Below are 24,335 nucleotides of genomic sequence, written 5' to 3'. Positions count from 1 at the left end.
TTTACGATTATACCTTCATGAGCCAAAAAATTATTGAAGTCAATTACGTGAAGAAAAATAACTCCACAGACAGCTGATTTTGTTTAAATATCAACACACACAAAATTTACAACACAAAATCATCATTCAGCATAATAATACAAAACTATCCCCATCCATTCAATTATCAACCAATAAAGAAACAGTTGTCCGCAAGTGGGCGTGGCCTAATTTTTTTTCGCTTCATAAAAACATCAACACAACAAAAATTTAAAAAATTGCTTGATTAGCCAATCAATTTCCACAGAAACACATGCAATTTATTTGTATGTTTATGTTCAGGCTGTAGTAAGATCTACCATAGAAATGAAGTATCACATTGATCTAGGCGTTACCTTTTCTTTCATATAGATCCCAAAACAAAAATATTGGAAAATAAAAAAAAAATCTACAATACTTTGGCAATAATTAAAGAGATTCTCCTGGCTACTTTCGATTATATATTAAAAGATAATTTATTAAAAATGTTACATATTTTCATTTCAGACACAAAATGTTAACCTAGTGGGGTCTTTCATATTGGACCTGGCCTGGCAACTAGAACAAGGAAGACGACAAATCTCCACGACATCAATCCAGACAACACAACCCATCCTCACAGACACAATCCCATCAGACATCCCATATCACCCAAGTGCAATGCATCTGCCCACATCAGGCAATTAAGCACAATATGCCTCATCAGCTAACTCAAACATCAAAGCACATTACTGCACATAAATGCACCTCCATGCACGTGCATGCACATGCACATGCACATGCACATTACCAAACAGCTGCTCCAGCCCAGCTCCAGACAGCCACCAAATGCCTCTGCCTGCAGACATGTGCTTTCTATTGTAGTGGAGGCCTCCCGAGGCTGCAGACTTATCAACTAGCTTCCACCAGTGACAGATACTGGACTATTCTTGTGCAAGATTTGGTCGTGATGGGAAATAATTTTGTTATGTCAAGATATTCCTGGATGTCAGTTACTATTCTGGCACATGGGAAACTCAGATCAATAATGAATGTTATCTTGTCCTGCCACTGAAGTAGTATCTGCTGATCTATGCATAGCTTGAATTTTTATTATTCATGAAAGGGTTTCAGATCGGTTCATTTTCTAGGGCACTGACTGAGTGTCACTCGAAATGTCCCTAAGAGTTGTCTTCAAATGAGGTGATACATGTAAAATATATTTTCATCCAAAGTTGATAAATTTGAACACTTCCGCCCACTTTCGGACTCTATTGGTACACTTACAGGTTGTGGCATATTTCGTATCCATGATGGACACAGCTACACATTGTCCGCTAAAGTAATTCAAAATGAGGTGAGGTGAAATGTTTTTCAACATCCTGTCAAAGATTATTGCACTTATATAGTGACGTGCATGCACGTGTGTGTGGCTGCTTGTACTAGTCCGGACCAATGCCGATTTTATAGTGCTAGCCTACTGAGATACCTTGTTGCAGTTTAACATGAATACCCCACTCAGACACAGTATACTGATTCCAGGCCGACTAGTCCTTGTTTTAGTCCCTGAATGCTGAAAGGCAGGCAGGGTAATAACAAGTACCATCTTTTAACGTCTTTTAGTCTTTAAATATGATGCGGACAGGCATCGAATCCATGACCTTCCACTCTCCGGGCAGACACTCTACCACTAGACCATGGAGTGGTCAATTCAAAATGAGCGAGTGAGTGAGTGAGTTGGGTTTAACGCCGCTTTTACGCCAGTCATATCACGGCGTGTCAGCTTTATGTGGGAGGAAAGCCTGAAGTGATGTAGGTCTCAGACGTTTACCACTTCAGTGAAACCCATGAGCACGGGTATGGTGCTGACAAACCTAGAAACATATTCGGGGCGAACCGGGATTCGAACACACAATCCATTGAACCCACAATACAATTCGAAATGAAGATCTTGTAAATACGTCACCATCCCAGCCCATGCATCAAACTGATTCTGAGGATAGGCTACACCTCAATACCATCTCCAGTTTCCTGCGATCAGGTCATGTTCAGGCAGATGTACCATTTAGATAATTTTATATCTCATGGTGTGTGTAGCTACAATTTCAAGTCTATATATATTCTCGTGGCAGTTCATAATCTCTAACTCCGAAATTCCTGGTATACCAACATACCCCAGTGGCCATGAAAATAGCAGACTTATCACAGTCGGAACCTCCTGGTGTGACACCTGCCTGTCTGACTGGAACTCACACCTCTCCAGGCTCCCTCCCCACCAACCATCAACCCGGCCACAGTCACTGCCACTATCCACCCCTAACAAACCACCAACCCTCCCCCTCCCAACGTCCACTAACCACCCCTACCAACATCCACTTACACCCCCCCACCCACTGACCAAGGACTACAAACTCACTTTTCCACCCTCTTCCTAGCCACAATAACCAACCCACTCATGAACAAACACTAGAACCCGTCATACTAACCCATCCACGACCACTAACGCCATGCCACTAACCCATTCATCCACGACCACTAACACCATGCCACCAGACGAGTGAAGATTCCGGGAATAGAATAGGTCTTCAGCAACCCATGCTTGCCGTAAAAGGTGACTATGCTTGCAGTAAAAGGTGACTTTGCTTGTCATAAAAGGCGACTAACAGGATCGGGTGGTCAGGCTCGCTGACTTGGTTGATGCATTTCATCAATCCCAATTGCGTGGATCGATGCTCATGATATTAATCACTGGATTGTCTGGTCCAGACTCGATTATTTACAGACCACCATCATATAGCTGGAATATTGCTGAGTGCGGCGTTAAACAACCAACCAACCAACCAACCAACCAACCATGCCACTAACCCATCTATCCACAACCACTAACACCATCCCACTAACCCATCCATCCACAACCACTAACACCATCCCACTAACCCATCCATCCACAACCACTAACACCATCCCACTAACCCATCCATCCATGACCACCAACACCATCCCATTAATCCATCCATCCATGACCACCAACACCATCCAACTAACCCATCCATCCACGACAACCACCACCACTATCCCACTTATATAAACCCACCTATTCACGACCACGACCACGACCACCACCACCACCACCACCACTATCCCACTTTTATGAACCCACCTATCCCTGACCACCATCACAGTTCCCGGCCACCAGAGGTTCCTCGTGCATGTTATATTCAGCTGGGTGTCTATTCGTGTTTTATCGGTCTGTAGATAGGAAGAACATAGGTACAACATTCCGCACCGAGGTGCCGCCAGCAACAGGTACCAGCAGTGTTGCCTCAGTACCAGTGTGTACATAAACACCATGAGCACCTCACTGGCAGCTTCCTGGCGCTGATCATCACAGAGTCTTCTGGGGAAACTGTCGCAATAGATGGGGTGGTGAGGTAGCCTAGCTTACAGTTAAAGAGGGTGCTCATCACACTGAAAACACAGGTTCGATTCCACACATACGGTAGGTACAAAGAGTGAAGCCCATATCTCGTGTCCCTGCAGCGACATTTGCTGGAATGCTGCTAAAAGCGACATAAAACTACACTCACTCTCTGTAGCAATAGCTATAAGGACTTGTTTTGTTTGGTTTGTTGTTTAACACTGCAGTATTCCAGCTATATGATGGCGGTCTGTAAATAATCGAGTCTGGACCAGGATATCGAAGATCCGGGATAGAATAGGTCTTCAGCAATCCATGCTTGCCGTAAAAGGTGACATAATGCTTGTCGTAAGAGGCGACTAACAGGATCGGTTTGTCATCTTTGGTGACTTGGTTGATGCATGTCATCGATCCCAATTGTGTGGATCGATGCTTATGATATCAATTGCAGGATTGTCTGGTCCAGACTCGATTATTTACAGACTGCCATCATACAGCTGGAATATTACTGAGTGGGGCATCAATCAACAAATGTCAAGAACGAGATTATACTAAATCCACCATCAGGTTTACCTGAAGACAAAGCAAGGAGAAATCCCCCCCCTCCCCCAACCCCTCCCCTGCAACTTTATTAATGAGTAGGAATGTCATATCTCCCTAAATCATGTAAATCAGTCCCACCTACTAAACCTGCCACAACAAACTCGGTTTACTTTGATGTCATTTTAAAGATGAAACATGAAACAAGATCAAACGTCTATGGCGTGGCTAATATGTAGCACAAAACAGAAATTGTTGGTAAATGTTGTTGTTTGCTTGTTCGCATTAGTTTTCAAGGATCACAATGATCAAACTGTTCCACACTTACAATGTGTCATGTATGCCGATGTGGTAGGGATTATCTTTGCGATAGCTCCTTGTTTGGCAAACTGTACATATCTGCTTGTGTTTTGTCTGTTTGATAAGCGCAATAGTTGCTTAAGAATAAAGTATACTGCAGTCAAAGAAACCAGACTTGGTTCAGTTTGATCTAGACTTGCCTAGGCTTTCAGTAAAAACATATTTATAAAAAAATAAATTCCACAGTCATGGCGCAGACGACATTTTGATTCCCCAGCTTCGTCCCTGAATATCTCATCCTTATGACTTTCCAGATTTGCTTCAACTGCAGAAATCACAGGCTCTTTATTCAACAAACAGCTTTGTGTTTTCCTGTTTTTTATTTCTTTAGGGTTTTACTGACCAGTTTGTTTGAAGGCTGAGAATCCCAAATAGTTTCAAGTTTCTGTCAACAAAGCAATCTTGTCTCAGACTCATGAGCAATTCCCCTTAGGGAGGAATAATTAGCTGATACAGCATCACAAATCTTTAACCATGGACATGAGCTGGTAATCTGAACATTGTGTGTATATATCATGCTGCGGTTTCAAACTTCAGGTCCTGTCTTCAAGATGTCCCAGAGCTGGTTGACTTCCAGATGGGGACACTGGAAGTTTCGGAGTCTGCTATGATGTTAAACAAATATGCTTTTAATCAGAGTCACCTTTAAATATTAAATTGAAATAATTACTTATACTGTGAAATGAAATATATTTCTGAAATTGGTTTGATTGTTGAACTTTTTACATCAGTGTAGATCATTACCAGTGACAATGATAAGACCATTAATTGAAAAATACACGCAAAAATCTTTTCAATTTATCTATTCATTGACCTTGAACATGTGTGTTTGTATCTACAAACAGCGTATCTCATCACCTGAAGCACTTGCGCTCTGTAGGCTGTTCCTATCAGGCTGATTGAACCACTGTTTTTGTAGTATAACACATCTGCCACCAAGACGACATGCCATGCTACATCACGTCAGACACAGTCACTTGATTGGCTAGTGTGAGACTTGTGAAAATCTAGAATGACTTGTTTGTTACATGCAAGTGACATTAACCACAGAGGGAGGAGTGAGTGAGTGAGTGAGTGAGTGAGTGTAAGTGAGTGAGTGAGTGTGAGTGAGTGAGTGAGTAAGTGAGTGAGTGAGTGAGTGTAAGTGAGTGAGTGAGTGAGTGAGTGTAAGTGAGTGAGTGAGTGAGTGAGTGAGTGTAAGTGAGTGAGTGAGTGAGTGAGTGAGTGAGTAAGTGAGTGAGTGAGTGAGTGTAAGTGAGTGAGTGAGTGAGTGAGTGAGTGTAAGTGAGTGAGTGAGTGAGTGAGTGAGTGAGTGAGTGAGTGAGTGTAAGTGAATGAGTGAGTGTAAGTGAGTGAGTGAGTGTGAGTGAGTGAGTGAGTGAGTGAGTGAGTGAGCGAGCGAGTGGTCTTCACACATTACACCAATGTGAGGAATCAAACCCAGAGGTTGAACTTGAACCACTAGGCTCCCCCCACTGCACTGCCCTAGATCAAGCTGTGGACAATGGTACTTGAATTAAACACCAGGTGTCCACCCCTGAAACAGGTATCCATATCACCAAACCCTAAGTCAAGCCTCAACTAGATTTATCTCCCACATCAAGTCCTAGCAAACAGAAACTTTGAAATTTGAAAATATTCAAAATGAAATATTTAAGATATAAATACCGAACAGCTTTTAAAACAATCATTCACCGAAATCATGGTGTTAGGTTCCACATCAATCAGGAGTTACTGGTTATATCGAAGACACAGGTTTTTACTAATAATCTGAAAGCTATATCTACTCAAAGCCAAATTGAAATTTCTACTTTTCTAAAAGACCTAGCCATTCCTCAGTGGTCGATTACTTCAATATGCTGACCTTGAATGTACCAATTTTAGTTTCGCCAAAAAGAATTTGGCCTTTTACATTTTACCTAATCAACAATGTTTTCCAGATTTAGCCAGTCTAAGTCATTTCCTTATTTTATGTGCAGGTCAATCCTAAATTTTGCTAAATAACTAAAAAAAAATTACTAAAAGTTTTGTGTATGAAAAACATATTAAAACATATTTCTCTTTTTTAAATTAACCTCAAATCGATGCTGAGATAATTTTCATAGGGCGTCTTTGATCCTTTCTCTTTGAACATAGTATAAGAAAGATAAAACAAGACAGTAATTGCTATGGAAACTTTTTTCACAAGACTGTGGTATATATGCATCTTCCATCTGATTGCCTAACATATACTACTAAAAGGAATTAAGGACCAAAGGATTTGGTGATCCTTAACTATTTTTGAGTGGTTCATAATAGCCCAAACCGAACATTTTCTCCATTGACCTGGAGCTCCCTTCTGCATAAAACATTTCAACTGATGTCATCTGAAATAGCAGTCGTCAAGAACACAGTCAAATTCCATGCAAGTTATCCACTGCATTGATCATGATCCATTTTTTGCCTTTGGTTGCTCAGAGCACATCCCAAAAACAAATTAACACCTTCAGACGTTGTCGGCCATTTGCATAAGCAAATCAACATATATGCCCCTCCAGTGTGTCAGTTTGTCTGTTCGGGAATCCATGTCAGTATAACAGCAGTGCCTTCCCACAATTCCTTCACACGATCCCCAATGTTTATTGATCGAAGCCAAGTGCACATGCTGAAGTAGTGCCGTCTGCTCAGTGCTCGCGGGTTGATTCCAAAATGGAGGGCAGTACGATCAATTTGCACTGTGTAACACATCATTGTTTATCATGTCCATCAAGTTTCAGTAGCTTGCAGGCACTTCAACAGACTTCATCCCAACATCCTATTTCCACAACTACTTCACAGCTACTCACTTCCACAACTACTCATTTCCACAATTAATTCCACGGCTAAACTTTGTCATCTGGCAGGACAATTAATTTCCCCAGAATGGAGTTTCACAAAGTCAGACATTTTTCACTAAATTTCGGATTCCAAAAAGTGTTTGAATGTTTCTTTGCATTCATGCTTACATAAACCATGCAAAACCAAAAGTCCACGCCTACTTATGGATCACTGTTTCCTGATTGGCTGATAACAGAATGGGTGGGGCCTGTGTTGCATTATTAAACTGAATCATTTCACTGTATTGTCTACATTTTTCGGTGTTAATGACTAAATAGGCAATCTCTGAACATGCTGAAGTAATTGTTGACATATTTATTTATAGGAATTGACTTCAATATGGTATGGCGTCGACCAAGTTACAAACATAAATACGGGTGAGCGCACTTTGCGTCAACCCACTACCCTATAAACACTAAACAATAAAGAAGGCAATTCTTTAGACTTGCACAAGTCTCTAAGGCCAGAATTATTAGTTTACACCATAATTTCTAGATTATGTAAAAAATAAGAACATGTTGTCCCTTTAAGAGACTGGAGTCCTTAGAGTGTACTGACTACATATCTTGACTTGCCTATTAGGATAGGAGGATAGAATTACTACACATCCATGGACTTTTCTTTCAGTAAAGCCTTGGAGCAAGGCTATCAGTTCTTAAACAGGCAGTGTTTCTTCCACAGATGTTGAAGTCACTCAGTCCTACCTGAGTCTGTCATAGAGTAGACTGTCTCACAGTCCCAGAACCATATTATTTTCCCTTCCGCCCCATTATAACTGTAATGCTATAGCTCTACATGAAGCAAGTCTAGATTTTCTTCAGGTTCACTCCCATCTCACTGGGGTTCCTTTTCAATATAAATGGAGTTGCTTGTTTCTATCAGAATTTCATATTTTCAGGGACTACGGGTTAGTCTATAGTTAACATGTGCACTTATATAATTATTTATAGCATAAAACGTAGGATAAGGAGACCGATTTTTTTATCTATTACATTTGACTTAATGTTATATTATCCTCATAAAGATATAAACACTGAGAACAAGCAGAGAAAAAGAAATTCCCAACAATGTCATCGTAACAACTTCAAGGATTACAGTACTAGCTCCCACTAGACTTGCACAAGTCTATAAAACAATAATTAGTTTAAATCATAATTTCTAGAATATATAAATAATAAGAACAAGTTGTCCCTATAAATGTTTGGCGTCTTTGTACTGTCCAATTATCTCGACTTGCCTATAATAAGGATCGAATTACTGTATATTCATGGACTTATTCATTTAGTACAGCTTTGGAGCAAGACTATAGCTCCACCAATACACATCAACACACAGATGCTCAATATCAGCTAACCTCAACTGTGATACACCTTCAATGTAAAAAACTGAAGACTCTAATTTCTTAAAGGTCAAACTTTTTCCTTTCACGGGACAAAGCTTGTTTTAAAAGCATTCCGGGATAATTGGACAGTGGTGGCAACATTCACAAGCGAACAGGTTCAATGTACCTGGTGAACCATTACCAAGTCAGTGGCCACAAAACCTTGGAGATTCATTCAACATGACACATGTGTCTCATAAACACTCAACACACACAAACAGACACCCTAACAGCTTTCTACAGCCTCTAACTAATGCAAATAAGCATTTAAGGTCGTAATGTGACCATAAATTGTAAAGGAATGAATAACCCCTTTCTTCCAACCAGTGGTTACAAGCTGTCCATTGCACCAGCTGGGAGCTGAATCAGCTAACTCAGCAGTTTCCCAAATTACCCGCTCACAAAATGCAAATGATTGCAGGATCTGGTTATAATGTATACATAAATATACACCACTTTTTCTCTACCAGGTGATTGCAGGAAAGTTTCACAAACACCAATGCTCAATCTGAATCTCAAGAAGATGGGTTTCCCCAGCCATCAACTAGAGCAAAGATTCAAAATTTGATTACCTCCCTAAAATTGTGAATCCGCCTCTTGATGGATGACATTGTGAAAGAACTTGGTCTGTTTTTCAGTCTAAAAACCATGAGGTTATACACACCATGTTTACAAACATATTTTCAGATTCAAGAGTAGAGACTGAATGGCATTCGGAAATATCTGTCATAGTGACTGATTTATGACAATGGTTGTCATAAAACAGTCGCTATTGTCGTAAATCAGTCGCTATGACATATCCATGATTTGAGTTTTTACAGTAATGATAGAGAAAAATGTCAAAATAAAAAAAAAAATTAAAAAAGGATTCTAACAAATACACTACTCAAAAGAAGTTAAGGATCACCTGACGCTATGACAGATTATTTATTGTAATATGAAAGAATAGGTTTGTCCTTATGTTCTTTAGAGTAGTATAGATAACGATAGATAAAATGTTCAGAATGTTGACATGTTTTGGGATAAAACATAATAAAACAACATGGCAACATGGTCAGTGGCCATGGACCAGTTGGAAACTTGATACAATGAAGTTATTGCAGAACACAATACAAGCATCTCTGTCCAAAGCCTTAGCGTAACGGTATGTAAAGTACTTGATAGAGTGAGTGAGTGAGTTGGGGTTAACGCCGCTTTTAACAGTATTCCAGTTATATCGCGGCGTGTCTGCTTAATATGGGAGGAAAGCTCGAAGTGATACAGGTCTCAGATGTTTACCACTTCGGTGAAACCCACGAGCATGGGTATGGTGCTGACAAACCTAGAAACATAATCGGGGCGAACCAGGATTCGAACCTACAAACATAGGTTTCTGGCGTGCCCAAGGGACGCAATTCTGCACAGATAATCGACGTCTGGGCCTTCCATGCCCCCTACTTGATAGATATTTGCCTTGGCTTTGACATTTTTTTGCCTATTCCCTATCCTTCTGGGTCCCGTTCCACAAAGCGATCTTAGCGCTAAGGTAATCGTAACTCCCCATTCTATAACATCAACTTACGACAGTGTAGCGCTACAATCACTTTGTGGAGCCAGGTCAAGTGCCATTCCACAAAGCGCAAGTTGCCCTATGACTGTCATAAGTTTATGTTAAAGTATGGGAGTTACGATTATCCTAGTGCTACTTTCGCTTTGTGAAGCAGGGTTCTGATCATGTTAACTCCATATGATACTTCAAGTGTAAATCAATGATATGTCCGACACTCATTTCACACCAGCTGATCTTGTGGTGTACATTTCAGGCTGGATTACACATGTCCAGTTAATCACTGGACATGACAGGTCCTTAATGTGTACATCCGTGACATAATTACCTTGCCACTCTCACAGCAACCCTACCAAACCAGAGCCAGGGACGGAGCTAGTCATCACTGACCCCCAACCCACCACCCCACCCCCCCCCCAACCCCAGTACTTGCCCATTTTTCATTACCCTTTCAATGTCTCAATGAATGGAAATTGCAACAGAACTTATTTTAATAATTACTAAAAATAATTTCAGTCTAATACTCTTTTCACCTCCTGACTCAGCATTATAAAATTTGTGCTATTTAGGTCTTAACTTTAAATGTTTTCTGACATAAATTAACAACATAATAGTGATAAAGAATCAAATTTTAATAATACCTAACCAACCTGTTTCTTTTCCAGAAAATGTCAAAGTTGACAAATGTCAAGGTGACCTTTTCATTCATGCCTTGGAATGAAAAATATTTTCCACACACTTGCTAAATAACTAAAATTTTGAAATTCATGCCATTTATCACAACCTGACATGACGAGCAGGTATTTTGTCAAAAAACATTGTATTGCAAAACACCACACCTTTAAAATGCTAACAATCTGTTGAACCAATTTCAGAAATATTTTTGTCTAAAACTCTGTTCAAGAAGAAACTGTACAAGCGCTAAGAGCAATCCGGATCAAAACAATTTCTATTCACTACACGTTGCTGAAGTAATAAACTAACAATGTCCTTCCTTTGCTTTTTAGACAGCACAATGCCTCTAGTTTGCAGTGAACTAATATTGACATGGATAGCTTGTCCAGCCTGGGGATTAGTGCCATGCTCATATCACCTTTTGTCACTGTCAATTTGCAATGTGCGACAATACGGCCTCGTCTATTTCACCACCAGTAAGGGAGACCTTATGGAGCATTGTGAAACATTTCACTCATCAATAGCTCCCCAACCAGCCAACTAATCCTATCACCATCATTATCCCATTCTCGTCTATTTCACTCTATTTCACTCATGTTGGAAAGGATGTAATGCCTCAGAGCCCCAGTGAAATAAATTAAACTTGTGCATATCAATGTTCGGGAGGAAAGGGAACTTGTCAATAGACATATTTCCGCGGTCAATAATCTTCAGCTGATGCTGATGTTCACGCGCAGCGTCTTAATATCAAGGTGTGAGAATGCCAGGTATTCAAGCCATGGTCAGTGTCAGGGACGACCAGTGGCAAGATGGACACTGGTCAACTTCACCATAACCTTGAGGTAGGGCTGGTCAAATAACTTTATTATCAGTAATTTTTATCACACACACCTTTCACCTGACCCTATACAGCAAATCTTTAATCTGACCTCTCTGTGACCCTTTTTCCTTATTTTCAGTTACTTTAAAGTGCGAAAAATGTCAGTATTTTCTTCTCCAGGGACCAGCATTCCTGAGGGGCTGGGATATTTTGGCTAAAATAAATTGTTGCGGGAAAATATTGGAAAAACAATATAACAGTTGTTTAGCTCTTTCAAAGAAAAACATTGCATGTCCGTAATCTGGAAATTCATGACTGCTGATGCATTATTTATTTCTTCAGTTTCATTTAATTTGGTCTAATCACTCTGAGGAACATAACTGATATATACGTAACCCATTTCCAGCCCTTAATGTTAACCACATCACTCCATGATCTGGGCGTATATCTCTATAACAAACTATCAAGTTCCAGGCGCGACAATCTACAGTAGCAACAGTGACACCGATATTAACCCAGATGCTGTTTTACTGTTGTGGATTTGCTTCAATTGACATTCCAGTTTCTTTTGAAGAGCTCCGCTGGAATATTGTAATGTTAGTTTATCTGAAAGCATGTGATTGCAGAGCCACGACAACTTGGGTCTCCCACTCTAAATTTGTCTTGTAGTAAAAATATTTACATTTTTACATAATATCTGTACAAATGACATACTCCAAGACTGTCTAGATTTACTTTCTAAAATTGTGAAATGCACAAGGATGGATCATACCCTTGGTCCAAAGTTGTACTGAAACAAAGGTCCATGATGTGAAGTATTTCTATCCTCCTAATAGGCGAGTCTAGATATATGGACAGGATAGCTTCTTATAGGGACAACTTGTTCTTATTATTTACATAATCTAGAACTTATGATTTAAGCTAAAAATCATTGCCTCAGAGACTTGTGCAAGTCTAAAGGATGGATTTTTGGAGGGCTAACGCTCAGCAATAACCAACCTATATGACGGCAGATTTTAAATAATCAACCTTCAAACCAGTGATTGATATCATGAACAACATCCCACATCAGGGCACGATGATATGCAACAAACCAAGTCACCAAGCCTGACCACCCAAACCACGAAGTACCCAAACCACGAAGTCATACTGTACAACAGGCAAAGGTCACTGGGGGCCTTCTCTAACCTGGAATCTCCACTCAGTCATCGTTGGAGGAGGGCCGTCAATCAATTACACAAGTTTCATGATTTAAATCTACAAAAGGTCAACCAAAAATGCCCCTCTTCATGAAACAACAACTTATCTCCCCTAGATTATTTTCTCCATGACTAAATACATGTACCGTATTCGACGTAATAAGCGTCCCGCTCTAATAAGCGCCCACGGAGAAGTTTGCTGATATATTGGCTAGTGAACAATCCCAGTTAGCACCCTTTCCGATTGATCAATGTACACAAGACTTATTTATTCGTGTATACATAATACGCACTCATTTGTTAGATGCACCTTTGATTATGGGCAATTTAATTCTCGAAAATATATATATTGTGTATAATACACACAGATTCTTCTTTCATATCATTTCAGGCTGTCAGCATTAACCACAAAATTTACAATCTTTCAACCTTGTTTTTAATCTCACCAAAATTATATTCTAATAAGCGCCCCCTATTTCTAATTTTGAGAGTGCCCTGGGCGCTTATTACGACGAATACGGTATTACCATGTCTGTTTCGGGTTCCATCAATCAAACAAAATCCTGGCACAGAAGTAGTAAGTCCATGATCAGTTAAATATATTTACAATAACACCCCTGTCTCTTTAACATCAGCTCCATCGGTGTCAACATCAACACCAACAATCATCACCTCGTTATCTCACAATTTCCCGTTAATTACACACAACAAGGCCTGACCCCCTACCAAGAGAACACGGCAATTTGCAGCCAAAAAAATGAACAATAATATCAATGGCAGAGATCAGATGGCAATTAATCCACTTCCTCTTCATTATAAGATAAAAACATGGAGTCGTCGATGTCAACTGTAATAGACGCAGGTCACCTGACATCGAATGCCGTCACCCGGAATAACTAACTTGCTTCGGGGAAGAATAATAACAGCCAATTATGGGTTAAAGCGAATCCTCCACATCATGTAAGTGGTGGTGTGGAAAGTAGGAGAGAGGGCAATTTAGTTGTAATTCCGCCAGCATGATTTATTCATTGGCTTATTCGTGAATAGGTCTCCACGGTTCACAAAATGTATTCCAGATTATGCACATCATGAATCATGAAGGATCACCTTGGTTGTAATATATTCGTAGGGCAGAGGGTATTTATTTTATACTATTCACTCCTAGAAACGTAATCTGGAGGAGCTTGTTGTAAGAGGTGACAGGGGGGATTGGGTGGTCAGACTCTGTGACTTTGTCTCTCACATGTCATCTTACCCAAATTACATACATCAATGCTCATGACATCAATCACTAGATCATCTGGTCCAGACACAATTATGTACATCTGGTTGGAGTATGCTGAGTCGGCATTAAACATTACAAACATTGCATTTTCACACACTGAATTATGAATTACGAGTTTTCTTTACCAATAGAAGTAATTGATACCCACGTTGCAGTAGTTTTTAAAAAATGAAATAATTTTTTTTTCTTTTTAAAATAAACAACAACATTATAATGTATGTAAAATCCAAAAGCTTCCAATATCGTTCTCCAAAATAAAATAATTATCAAGATATTCGGTATTACCGTACAGTTTCTATAACAGGAACCACATGGACATTCTGGAACAGAACTTGGTGATTGTGTGTCATCGTACCCTGTTGACAATGATTGTTGCTCATGCTATTAGCCATTGGTTTTTCCAGAATGCATTACTCACTCACTCACTCACTCACAAACAGAAATTGAAAGAGAAAAGAATGTTATTTATTAGTTATTGATATTTATCTAATTTATTTTATTTAATGCATCATTTTGAGTAAATAAAATTTTGTGTTTGTTTTGTTTGTTGTTTAACACCACACTCAGCAATATTCTAGCTATATGACAGCGGTCTGTGTAAATAATTGAGTCTGGACCAGACAATCCAGTGATTCATATCATGAACATCGATCCACGCAGTTGGGATACGATGACATGCATCAACCAAGTCAGCGAGCCTGACCACACGATCCCATTATTCGCCTCTTACGAGTAAATTAAATTTTCACTAGGGAAAACATATAATATTGTAAGGAAAGAATTTTTTCAATGTCAAAAAGGTCGCACACAAAATTGAGTCAATCTAGTACTCCAAAGGCAGTTTTCTTAAATTTTCAATTAAATTAATCGCCAGGAAATGACATGCAACATTCGACATGACCCAAACCTTATCTTTTCCTCCAATTACCCCCAGTTTCACAAACACCAGCTGCACTGACACACACAACATAGGCAGAAAATACATATCTTTTCATCATAAGCTCCTCTTACAACAGCTGTTAATAACAATCAGGTAACCATTTAGCAAAATCACCCAATCTACCTTATCTCAACAGGTTTCAAAAACACGCTTACACCACAACACATACCCACAGGCTAACAAGTGCTTTTCGTAATGAACACAACTTGACCCTTGACACCTGGATCCAACATGATATTGCCAACCTGACTGACAGACTATCACAAACCATCTTAATTCACTATCTGTTGGTTTTTAATAACAATCAGAGAAAAATTCCATGGTTAGATCACATCCTTAATACCAGATGGGATACCACGTACATTTCAGGCGTCAATTTCAGTGAAATGTGCACCGAGCTACCAGTCCTGAAAGAAGAACACTACATTTCTATGTACACGTCACCTGATATACAAGTGGATATTCATAAGATATATTTTTCACTGTTTTCTTATGAATAACTGTCATCGAAGAACCTTATCGGTATTTTTAAATTATCTGCCAGTGTTGAAATGTATGCTCTGTACTGTTACTGGGCTTACAGCCTTGAGCCCAGTATTAAAGTAATCCTTTGAATCAACACACGACATGTTATCAAAATAATCTACATTTTTTAAGTGTGTGCTTGACTGGTTCTGGTGAAGATTTGTAGACTGTACTTACACACCAAAACACAGCACTTGTCGATCTTAGGGGAAAAAAAGAGTAAATATATATTAATGTAATAAAAAAATATTTTCGGCAGATGTGCACTTGGTTTGCTGCATGTAATGTAAGCTGTGCCTTGTGTTGCAGATTACACTTATCACGTACACAAAATAAATATTTCATATTAACAGATCTCCTTTCAGTCTTTTATAAGCATATGACATCTTATCAAATCTGACAAATACTCATACACAAATGAAGGCAAAACTAAACTGTACTACATATAATGATGATAGTGATTTTGGGAAATAAAGCAATCCCTGCCTCCTTGAGTGAGTGAGTGAGTGAGTGAGTGAGTGAGTGGGTGATCTTCGTGTGAGCAGGCAAGTGCAATCTTTGCCTCCTAGAGTGAGTGAGTGAGTGAGTGAGTTGAGTTTAACGCCGCTTTTAACAGTATTCCAGTTATATCACGGCGTGATGGAGGAAAGCCCGAAGTGACGCAGGTATCAGACGTTTACCACTTGGGTAAAACCCATGAGCACGGGTATGGTGCTGACGATCATAGGTTTCTGGCGTGTCCAAGGGACGCAACTCTGCACAGCGTCATTTAAGACGACTGGGCCACCCGTGCCCCCCGAGTTAGTGATTGAGTGAGTGAGTGAGTGATGGATTAATGCTGACTACACGTAACAAATAACATTCACTAACTGATTAGCATTATAGAAATTGGTGAGTTACCAAGAAAACGTAGGACAATCAATAAGCTGATTATTGTCTTAACATCCACTAACTACTCTAACCACATTATCACAAATTTATCCCTTTTATCCCCTCCTGTAAAAACACTAGCACCATCACCAACCATTCCACAACATTTACATAAAAATAAAACCACAAGATGGCCCACAACAAGGTTGATACCCAACCATTCCTTCATCTAGTATCACCATCAGCCACAAGAAGACCTACACATAGACTCATTGTTCTTAAAAACACTTTCTCACAGAAAACCGGGCTTCAGTTTTGCAAATAGACCCATCAGGGAGCTCTGTGGGGAGAAACTGAAGATGGAAGACATACAATGGACTTCAAAACAAACATGTCTCCCTGGTATCAGCGCCTCACACAGAAATCTCGTATTTCACGGATTTATTCCCCCTTGTCCTGTTCCCTTGACAAGCCAATAAGTCTACCAGATTACATGCTCTTGGCTTATCTTCTCTGATAACGACACAGGAGAACCCAGGCCTGCAACCTGGAGAAATGGTCAGCGCCATAGGTGGCTTTTTTGGCGCCAAAGAAAAACGGTCAAGTAGTGTTCCCAATTGATGGAGCAGCAGGATTTGGTATGGAGTTGAAGAACTATGGTCTGCACCAGAGTGTATTTTTTTATATTTTTTTAACGCCACACTATGCAATATTCCAGCTATATGATGGCGGTCTGTAAATAATCGAGTTGGACCTGAGAATCCAGTGAGATCATGAGCATTGATCCATGCAATTGGGATACGATGACGTTCAACAACCAAGTCACTGAGCCTGACCACCCGATTAGTCACTTCTTAGACAAGCATCGTCGCTTTTTAACACTCCCAGGGTTGCGGAAGACTAATTCTGATCCACGGGTGCACCGGAGTATAAAAAATGTTCGTAGGAGGACTTGATATATGATTAATGATAACTAATGGACAGTGGTTAAATGTGTCAAAGTCTCAAATAGGAATCATTCATATGAAAGAGAAAATATTCAATAATATGGGGGTTTGTACTAGTGGTTGATATCATGAGTACCTATCCATGGCGTCAGGATAGGATGACCCACTGTCAGCAAGGTCTCCCTCCCACTGTGTTCCGCAAATCTCCACTTTACTCGTCTCTCATGACAAACATGGGGGTGTTGGGGGTGTATTCTGATTCAATTTCCCCAAGGGGGCAGAATATTTGAAGGAAGAATTGAAGCACATAAATTGATAAAAACATGGTTATTAATTATAAGGGTGCACAGGTTGTGGAGATCATTTTTTGAATAATTTTGTAATAAATTTAAACATTATTTAGGCACTGGTCCTATACTATAGAGATGTGGAGGGTCAAGAAAAAATGTAACATGTATTGGGGTTGGGGTCAGCAAAATGATAGTCCTATGATCAAACCCATCGGCCCACCTACCCTATCATAAATGGTCAGTCTCTAAGGTAGATAATTGGAGTGGACGATCAAATGTGTAACACCAGGGGCTGAGGAGGTAGTTGGGCTGACCACAACATGATGATAATATCCAGACACATGAATTCTAGCACTACCTACATTGATCCAGGTGAGTTAATGCCAAATATGTCAAGATGAATCATAGGCTGACATCAGCGCCAGAAGACATGGTTCTCCAAGAGCCTGAAAGTCTTGGATTATGTGTTTACTCACAAGTGTCAGCTCAGGAACTCAGGATATAGGAGAGTTGTAAATGGATTGGGCTGATAAGGAGCGGAAATGACCACTGGTCAGTGTAGGAGAATGGCAGATTCTGATTCCATTGTTGTCAAAAGGAGCAACCAATTTGTCTTCTGGCCATGATGGCAATGAAATAAATATTGACAACAGTCCACACACATTAATTACATTGGCTATGACATGCTTAGCGCCTGTCAATCACAATTAGTGCCACAGGATTCTGAGAACTCTCAATTATCAGTACTACTTTCCTGTGAACTAATCTTATAAGAAAATGTCCCTGAAGCCTCAATTGTATTCACACAATTGTGTTGACGCCTATCAAGCTCTGGTAGTCACTTCTCCCATTGCAAACATCTTAATTTGATATACCATCGCTTGAGTTGTCCTTTGGTTCATATATGGTAACAAGCACGGACCATGTTGTGATCGCACCACCAAGAGACATCAGTGACATTTTGTGTTTCTTCAGGGAGTAAGCATTCATAGTGGCTTACAATAAAACAACCTTTAAGTAGAATTTTATGTAAAATCATTTTTCAGTGATCATCGAGGCAACAATGTTGTACTGATGGTCAAGCTCAGTGACTTGGTTTATTGCATGTCCCCGTATCCCAGTTATATGGACCGGTGCTCATGATGTCAATCACAGGGTTGTCTCGTACAGGCTTGATTGTTTACAGGCAGCTAGAATATTGCCGAGTGCGGCATTAATCAACAACCAACTGCAGTACCTACCACACCTTACACATATTATCCCCCATTATCCACAAAGGAAGCCTAACTCCAAAAAACAACCATCAAAATACCTTTGCTTAACACACAAGGAACAACTGCAATCAATTCCTTTATAACAAACCCGTGAAGATCCGGGGTAGAATAGGTCTTCAGCAACCCATGCTTGCCGTAAAAGGCCACTATGCTTGTGCGTAAAGGAGACTAACAGGATCGGTTGGTCAGGCTCGCTGACTTGGTTGATGCATGTCATCGATCCCAATTGCATGGATCGATGCTCATTATATCAATCACTGGATTGTCTGGTCCAGACTTGATTATTCATAGACCGCCTTCATATAGCTGGAATATTGTTGAGTGTAGCGTTAAACAAACAACCAACAAACCAATAAACCAACCTTATTCAGTCTCACAGTCCCTGAACCATATTATTTTCCTTTCCACCAAGACTTACCCATAGTCTCAAAAAATCCAATTTTGATGGACACAAACAACTACATTTACATCAAAAGGGAGGCCCAGTGGAAAATCTAGACTTGCTTCAATTAGGGCTACAGCATTTCAGCAAGGGTTAGGCAGAAGGGAAAATATTAAGGTTCAGAGACTGTGAAACAGCCTAACTCAGCTCTTTAAATATTTAGCCCTAAATGAAGCAGTCCGGATTTTCCACAGGCTCCGATCTCAGTAGGGTTCCTTTTCAATTTCAATGTAGTTGTTTGTTTCTATCAAAATTAGATATTTTTATCTAAGTATTAATGAGTCTATCCCTTGCAGTGCCCAACTAAACCTACACTTGCTGGTCCGACTGCTGCAGTGATGGTCCAGATGATCATCACGAACAAGGAGGCAGTCTCCTCCAGCCATCTATCTTATCATGGCCGCCATCAACACCAGACATTTGTAGCTCCTCGGCTGGTCACCCATAATCTCACATCTCGTATAAGTAGACATGATGGCCATATAAACCTCGAAATAAATATATGGATTATCACTGCTGTTTCAAAACAAAGACCTAGTTATCATAATCAGGCTACAGCCGAGAGTTCAAAATGTTTGAATGTGCGAGTGATGAACACGACGATCATAGAAATAATTGTATTAATTTGCCATGAAAATGGACATGTCATCATATATCGCGTTATCGAAGTATCAGTTTGTTTGTTTGTTGTCCAACGCTGCACTCAGCAATATTCCAGCTACATGACAACGGTCTGTAAATAATCAAGTCTGGACCAGACAATCCAGTGATGGACATCATGAGGATCGATCCACACAACTGCGATATGATGACATTCAACAACCAAGTCACTGAGCCTGATCCCGTTAGTCGCGATGTATCAGTATTTTTTTTGTCAATACCATATCGATACACATTCAGGAATACTGATACAGTAAACAACGAAAACGCTTATAACGAACTGACGGCTATAACAAACTTGTTTGGTCCCGGACATTTGCTGTATACATGTTGTATATATGCTTATAACAAACTACGGTTATAACAAACTAAATTTAGTGGTCCATTTGGGTTTGTTATAACCATAGTTAACTATATCAAATTAATTATTCACTGCTACAGAAACATCTAAACATGACCACTGTTAAGGTGGCCAATGAAAAGGCAGATAATTCACGCACTGACCATGCTGCTTCAAGATTTGATAGGAGCATACTGACATTAATTTTGACCAAATATCAATCACACCATTAACATTTGTACATTCCTTCATGCTCATCACAATGAGACACAGTCCAGCGATCAATACGGTCAATAAAACTCAGCCATAGAAACATAGAAGTCTTGGGGAGGATATGATCAAATGAAGCGTGACAGTCATCTTTGAGACCGATAAATATGGAAGGATTAATTGCTTCTTGCTTTATTGCATCCCTTTTAAATGGTTACAGGATCAATTATAGATACACATCAACAAGATTCATGACAGTTTCCAACACCTCCACCAATGACTTTCTGCCTCAATAGTTGGGAATTGCCCACAAGGTAATGTCACAGTAGAATTCCCATAAAGCAATCTGCGATGCAGAACATCACACTTCAACACTGCACACTTGTCTGCACACTTCACTGACCAAATGACCAACCCACTGACCACTGAAAGCTGATCCGTGACTAAACTGCAGTCAGATTGTTCAAGTACAACCCATAAATAATTTGTCACCTAAAAAATACCTCATCCACACCAATTGGTTATTCCAGCTGTTATCCCAGCAGTTATTCCAGTGCCTATCCCAGCAGTTATTCCAGTGCTTATCCCAGCAGTTATTCCAGTGCTTATCCCAGCAGTTATTCCAGCCGTTATTCCACTGCTTGTCCCAGCAGTTATTCCAGTGCTTTTCCCAGCAGTTATTCCAGTGCTTATCCCAGGAGTTATTCCAGTGCTTATCCCAGCAGTTATTCCAGCAATTATTCCAGTGCTTATCCCAGCAGTTATTCTAGCAATTATTCCAGTGCTTTATCCCAGCAGTTATTCCAGTGCTTATCCCAGCAGTTATTCCAGCAATTATTCCAGTGCTTATCCCAGCAGTTATTCCAGCAATTATTCCAGTGCTTATTCCAGCAGTTATTCCAGTGCTTATCCCAGCAGTTATTCCAGTGCTTATTCCAGCAGTTATTCCGCGGGTATTCCAGCATTTTTCCACTGGTATTCCAGCAGTTATTCCGCGGGTTTGCCAGCAGTTATTCCGCGGGTATTCCAGCAGTTATTCCACGGGTATTTCACTGCAACTCCATTCCTAATCATCATTATATACAAACCAATCCCCACACAACAGACATCACAAGATTACTGAAGCCAACCAAATCCTGACAAAATGGAATCAAGGACCCCTACCAAAAAGGTCGACAAGAGAAAAAATCTCCAAACTCAACTAAACAGTTAGCCTTGCTCCAAGGCTGTACTGAAAGAAAAGTCCATGGATGAGTAATAAGTCCATCCTCATAATAGGCAAGTCTAAATAAGTGGACTACAGTCTCTTATAGGGACAACTTGTTCTTATTATTTACATAATCAAGAACTTATGACTTAAACTAATGATATTTGCCTTTTTGCCTTACAGACTAAGTCTTGTGCATGTCTACTAAACGGTTATCACAAGCAGAATCCCTCATCACTAGCAAATACCCTCACAGTCATCCCCACACCGCCAGTACACACCTTCAGTCATCACATCCCTGTAACAAAGTACCACCATGGTCATCGCAAAATATCCATCACCCCCACATCATGAACCCCCCAGTCATCCCAAAACATCCAACACCCTCTCCCCACCTTGCACCAAATGGTCATCTCAACCACGCAGCTCTCATCCCTATAAATTGGCACCATACCATCCAAATCACTCAAGCAAATGTCAATGAATTCTTCACCATCCAAACCCTCTACAACCTTGTCCTCATCATCAAAATAGAAGCAGAGTTTGAACAGAGACTCAAATCCAGGCACAAGCAAACTCGGCCCTTAAAGCTTACCCATCAAATTCTTGACAGTTCACCTTCCTCAAGAAGAACCTGTCTGTCCAAAGTGAAGACCGCAGATCAGAACGTTCTGTATCCGAATTCTCCAACTCGAGCCGGTGTGGTGAGTGTAGTGTTTGCAAACAATCCAATACTAGGGCATGTGGTAGCCACGACAACCTATATCAAATGCCTCGTCCTCGTCAGCCTCTAACAAGTTCCGCCCAAGTCTGTCATATTATCGTGCATTCACAAAGATATTATCACATTGAAGGCAGGAGGGCTGGAATCTGTGTATTGAATTTTTAGTATCTGTTAGAATGGGTTTCTGCATTTTCAAGCAGCCACATCACAGGGTCTTCTCTTTTTAAGGAAGCAAAGTCTTGTGGGTATGATACGTGAGAAACATCACTTGTTGTTTCAGTTATTGATAGAAGTTCACTCAAGTGCTCTCTCTCTCTTCAAATGTTCCTGATTCCATGCTAAGAATAATACATGCTAATAGCTTCTCTCGGAGCCTAAGCCCATTAATGCAACGACTAGAAGGATATTAACATACCAAACTTAAATAATGAAGTGAATTACCTGATACTATAATTTAAAAACACCAAACAAACTTAAAAAATCTAAAGCAATTATTCCTAAATATACTGAACAAAAAAGTAAGGGATCATAAATATTTTTGGGGACATTTTTAAGAAATTGTGTGCTTGGTCTTCACAGAAAAAATACATCGAAAAATAATTTTAGATGCCTACCCTTTTTTGCTAAGTACATAATTCAAATCTACACACTTGTGATACAAAATTCTCCATTCCTCCATACATGTGATTTTATTGAGGTAGATGTTATGGAATGATTTCTTTCATTGATCTATTGAATATATCTCCCTTATAACCAACCCCTTTCCAATCCTGCATTCTGACTACTCCTGTAATAACATCCTATTGGATAGGAATGAAAACCATGACATAAAAGATGATTAACTGTCCCTAACCAGGGCATTATACAATTGTGCATTGCCCCAAGTCATGCATAAATCAAAACTCTTCCTATCCAGATCTTATACCATGATTCACTTCCTAAAAGTAATATAAACTTACATGATTTATCCCCAATCAGGGCCGCATACACTGTCACATGGCTCTAAAACATGTATACTTTAATCTGAGCCCCTCATTTTGCATAGACCGGTGATGAAATATAATTCAATATCAAGAACACCTGCTCCAGATCACCTGGTAATAACAAGTAACAGTCTGAACTCGTTAACCTTCCACCAAGACAATTCGTTAATTATTGATATTGGCTGACCAGACTCTTCACACTGATAATCTGGTGTCTGCCAAACTGGTCGTCGATACCATCCATCTTTACGTGGCCAATATCACCAGCTGATCAGCCAACTATAGATTTCTACTCTTAGGGTCTTGCCTACATCTTTCAATACTTTGTATCAACAGGGTCGGATTCTGTAAGACATTCGTTGTGTGGGGGGGGGCAGAGTTGCATCCCATGGGCACGCCAGAAACCTATGATTGTGGGTTTGGATCCCGGTTTGACCCGATTATGTTTCGAGGTTTGTCAGCACCAAACCCGTCCTCGTGGGTTTCATCTAAGTGGTAAACGCCTGAGACCTGCATCACTTCGAGCTTTCCTCCCACATTAAGCTGACACGCCACGATATAACTGGAATACTGTTAAAAGCACAATAAACCCATTCTCTCACTCACTCATGCTGTGTGTGATGCAAATGTGAATTGTTACAATGAACTCTTTCCATATTCATAAGAAATCTCGGCCAAATGCAGAGTTTATTGCAAAATTCTGAGCATGTGTTTATGAATCTCTATCAAATAGTGATGACACCAGGTGTTCCCAAAAAGGTGTGTGTATCCTGCCCCACTAGTGGTACCCATCACAAACACATGCAAAGACAAGTCAATTGTTGACTGAGGTACATTTCTTACACG

The 24,335-nt window shown here is 40.0% G+C and overlaps 1 protein-coding gene across 6 annotated transcripts in view; it reads right to left on the bottom strand.

Moving 5' to 3' along the window:
- The window catches only part of LOC139453284 (dematin-like), a 127,135-nt gene that overhangs the window by 71,004 nt on the left and 31,796 nt on the right, over positions 1–24,335 (bottom strand). Inside the window, exon 1 of one of the 6 annotated variants that reach the window (XM_071234922.1) lies at positions 22,378–22,472. The exons of the other annotated variants lie outside the window; for them this stretch is intronic. Within the exon in view, the coding sequence (XP_071091023.1) occupies positions 22,378–22,381 (4 nt within the window). The 5' untranslated portion in view covers positions 22,382–22,472. Of the gene's footprint in view, positions 1–22,377; positions 22,473–24,335 lie in introns of those variants that run through there. 6 annotated transcript variants of the gene reach the window in all.

This window comes from Haliotis cracherodii, unplaced genomic scaffold, assembly GCF_022045235.1.
Source record: "Haliotis cracherodii isolate W230 unplaced genomic scaffold, xgHalCrac1.p SCAF_9, whole genome shotgun sequence".
In the NCBI taxonomy this organism is placed as follows: domain Eukaryota; kingdom Metazoa; phylum Mollusca; class Gastropoda; order Lepetellida; family Haliotidae; genus Haliotis; species Haliotis cracherodii.
Note: the sequence above shows the minus strand (reverse complement) of the source record. Positions and strands in the feature narration are given on the sequence as shown.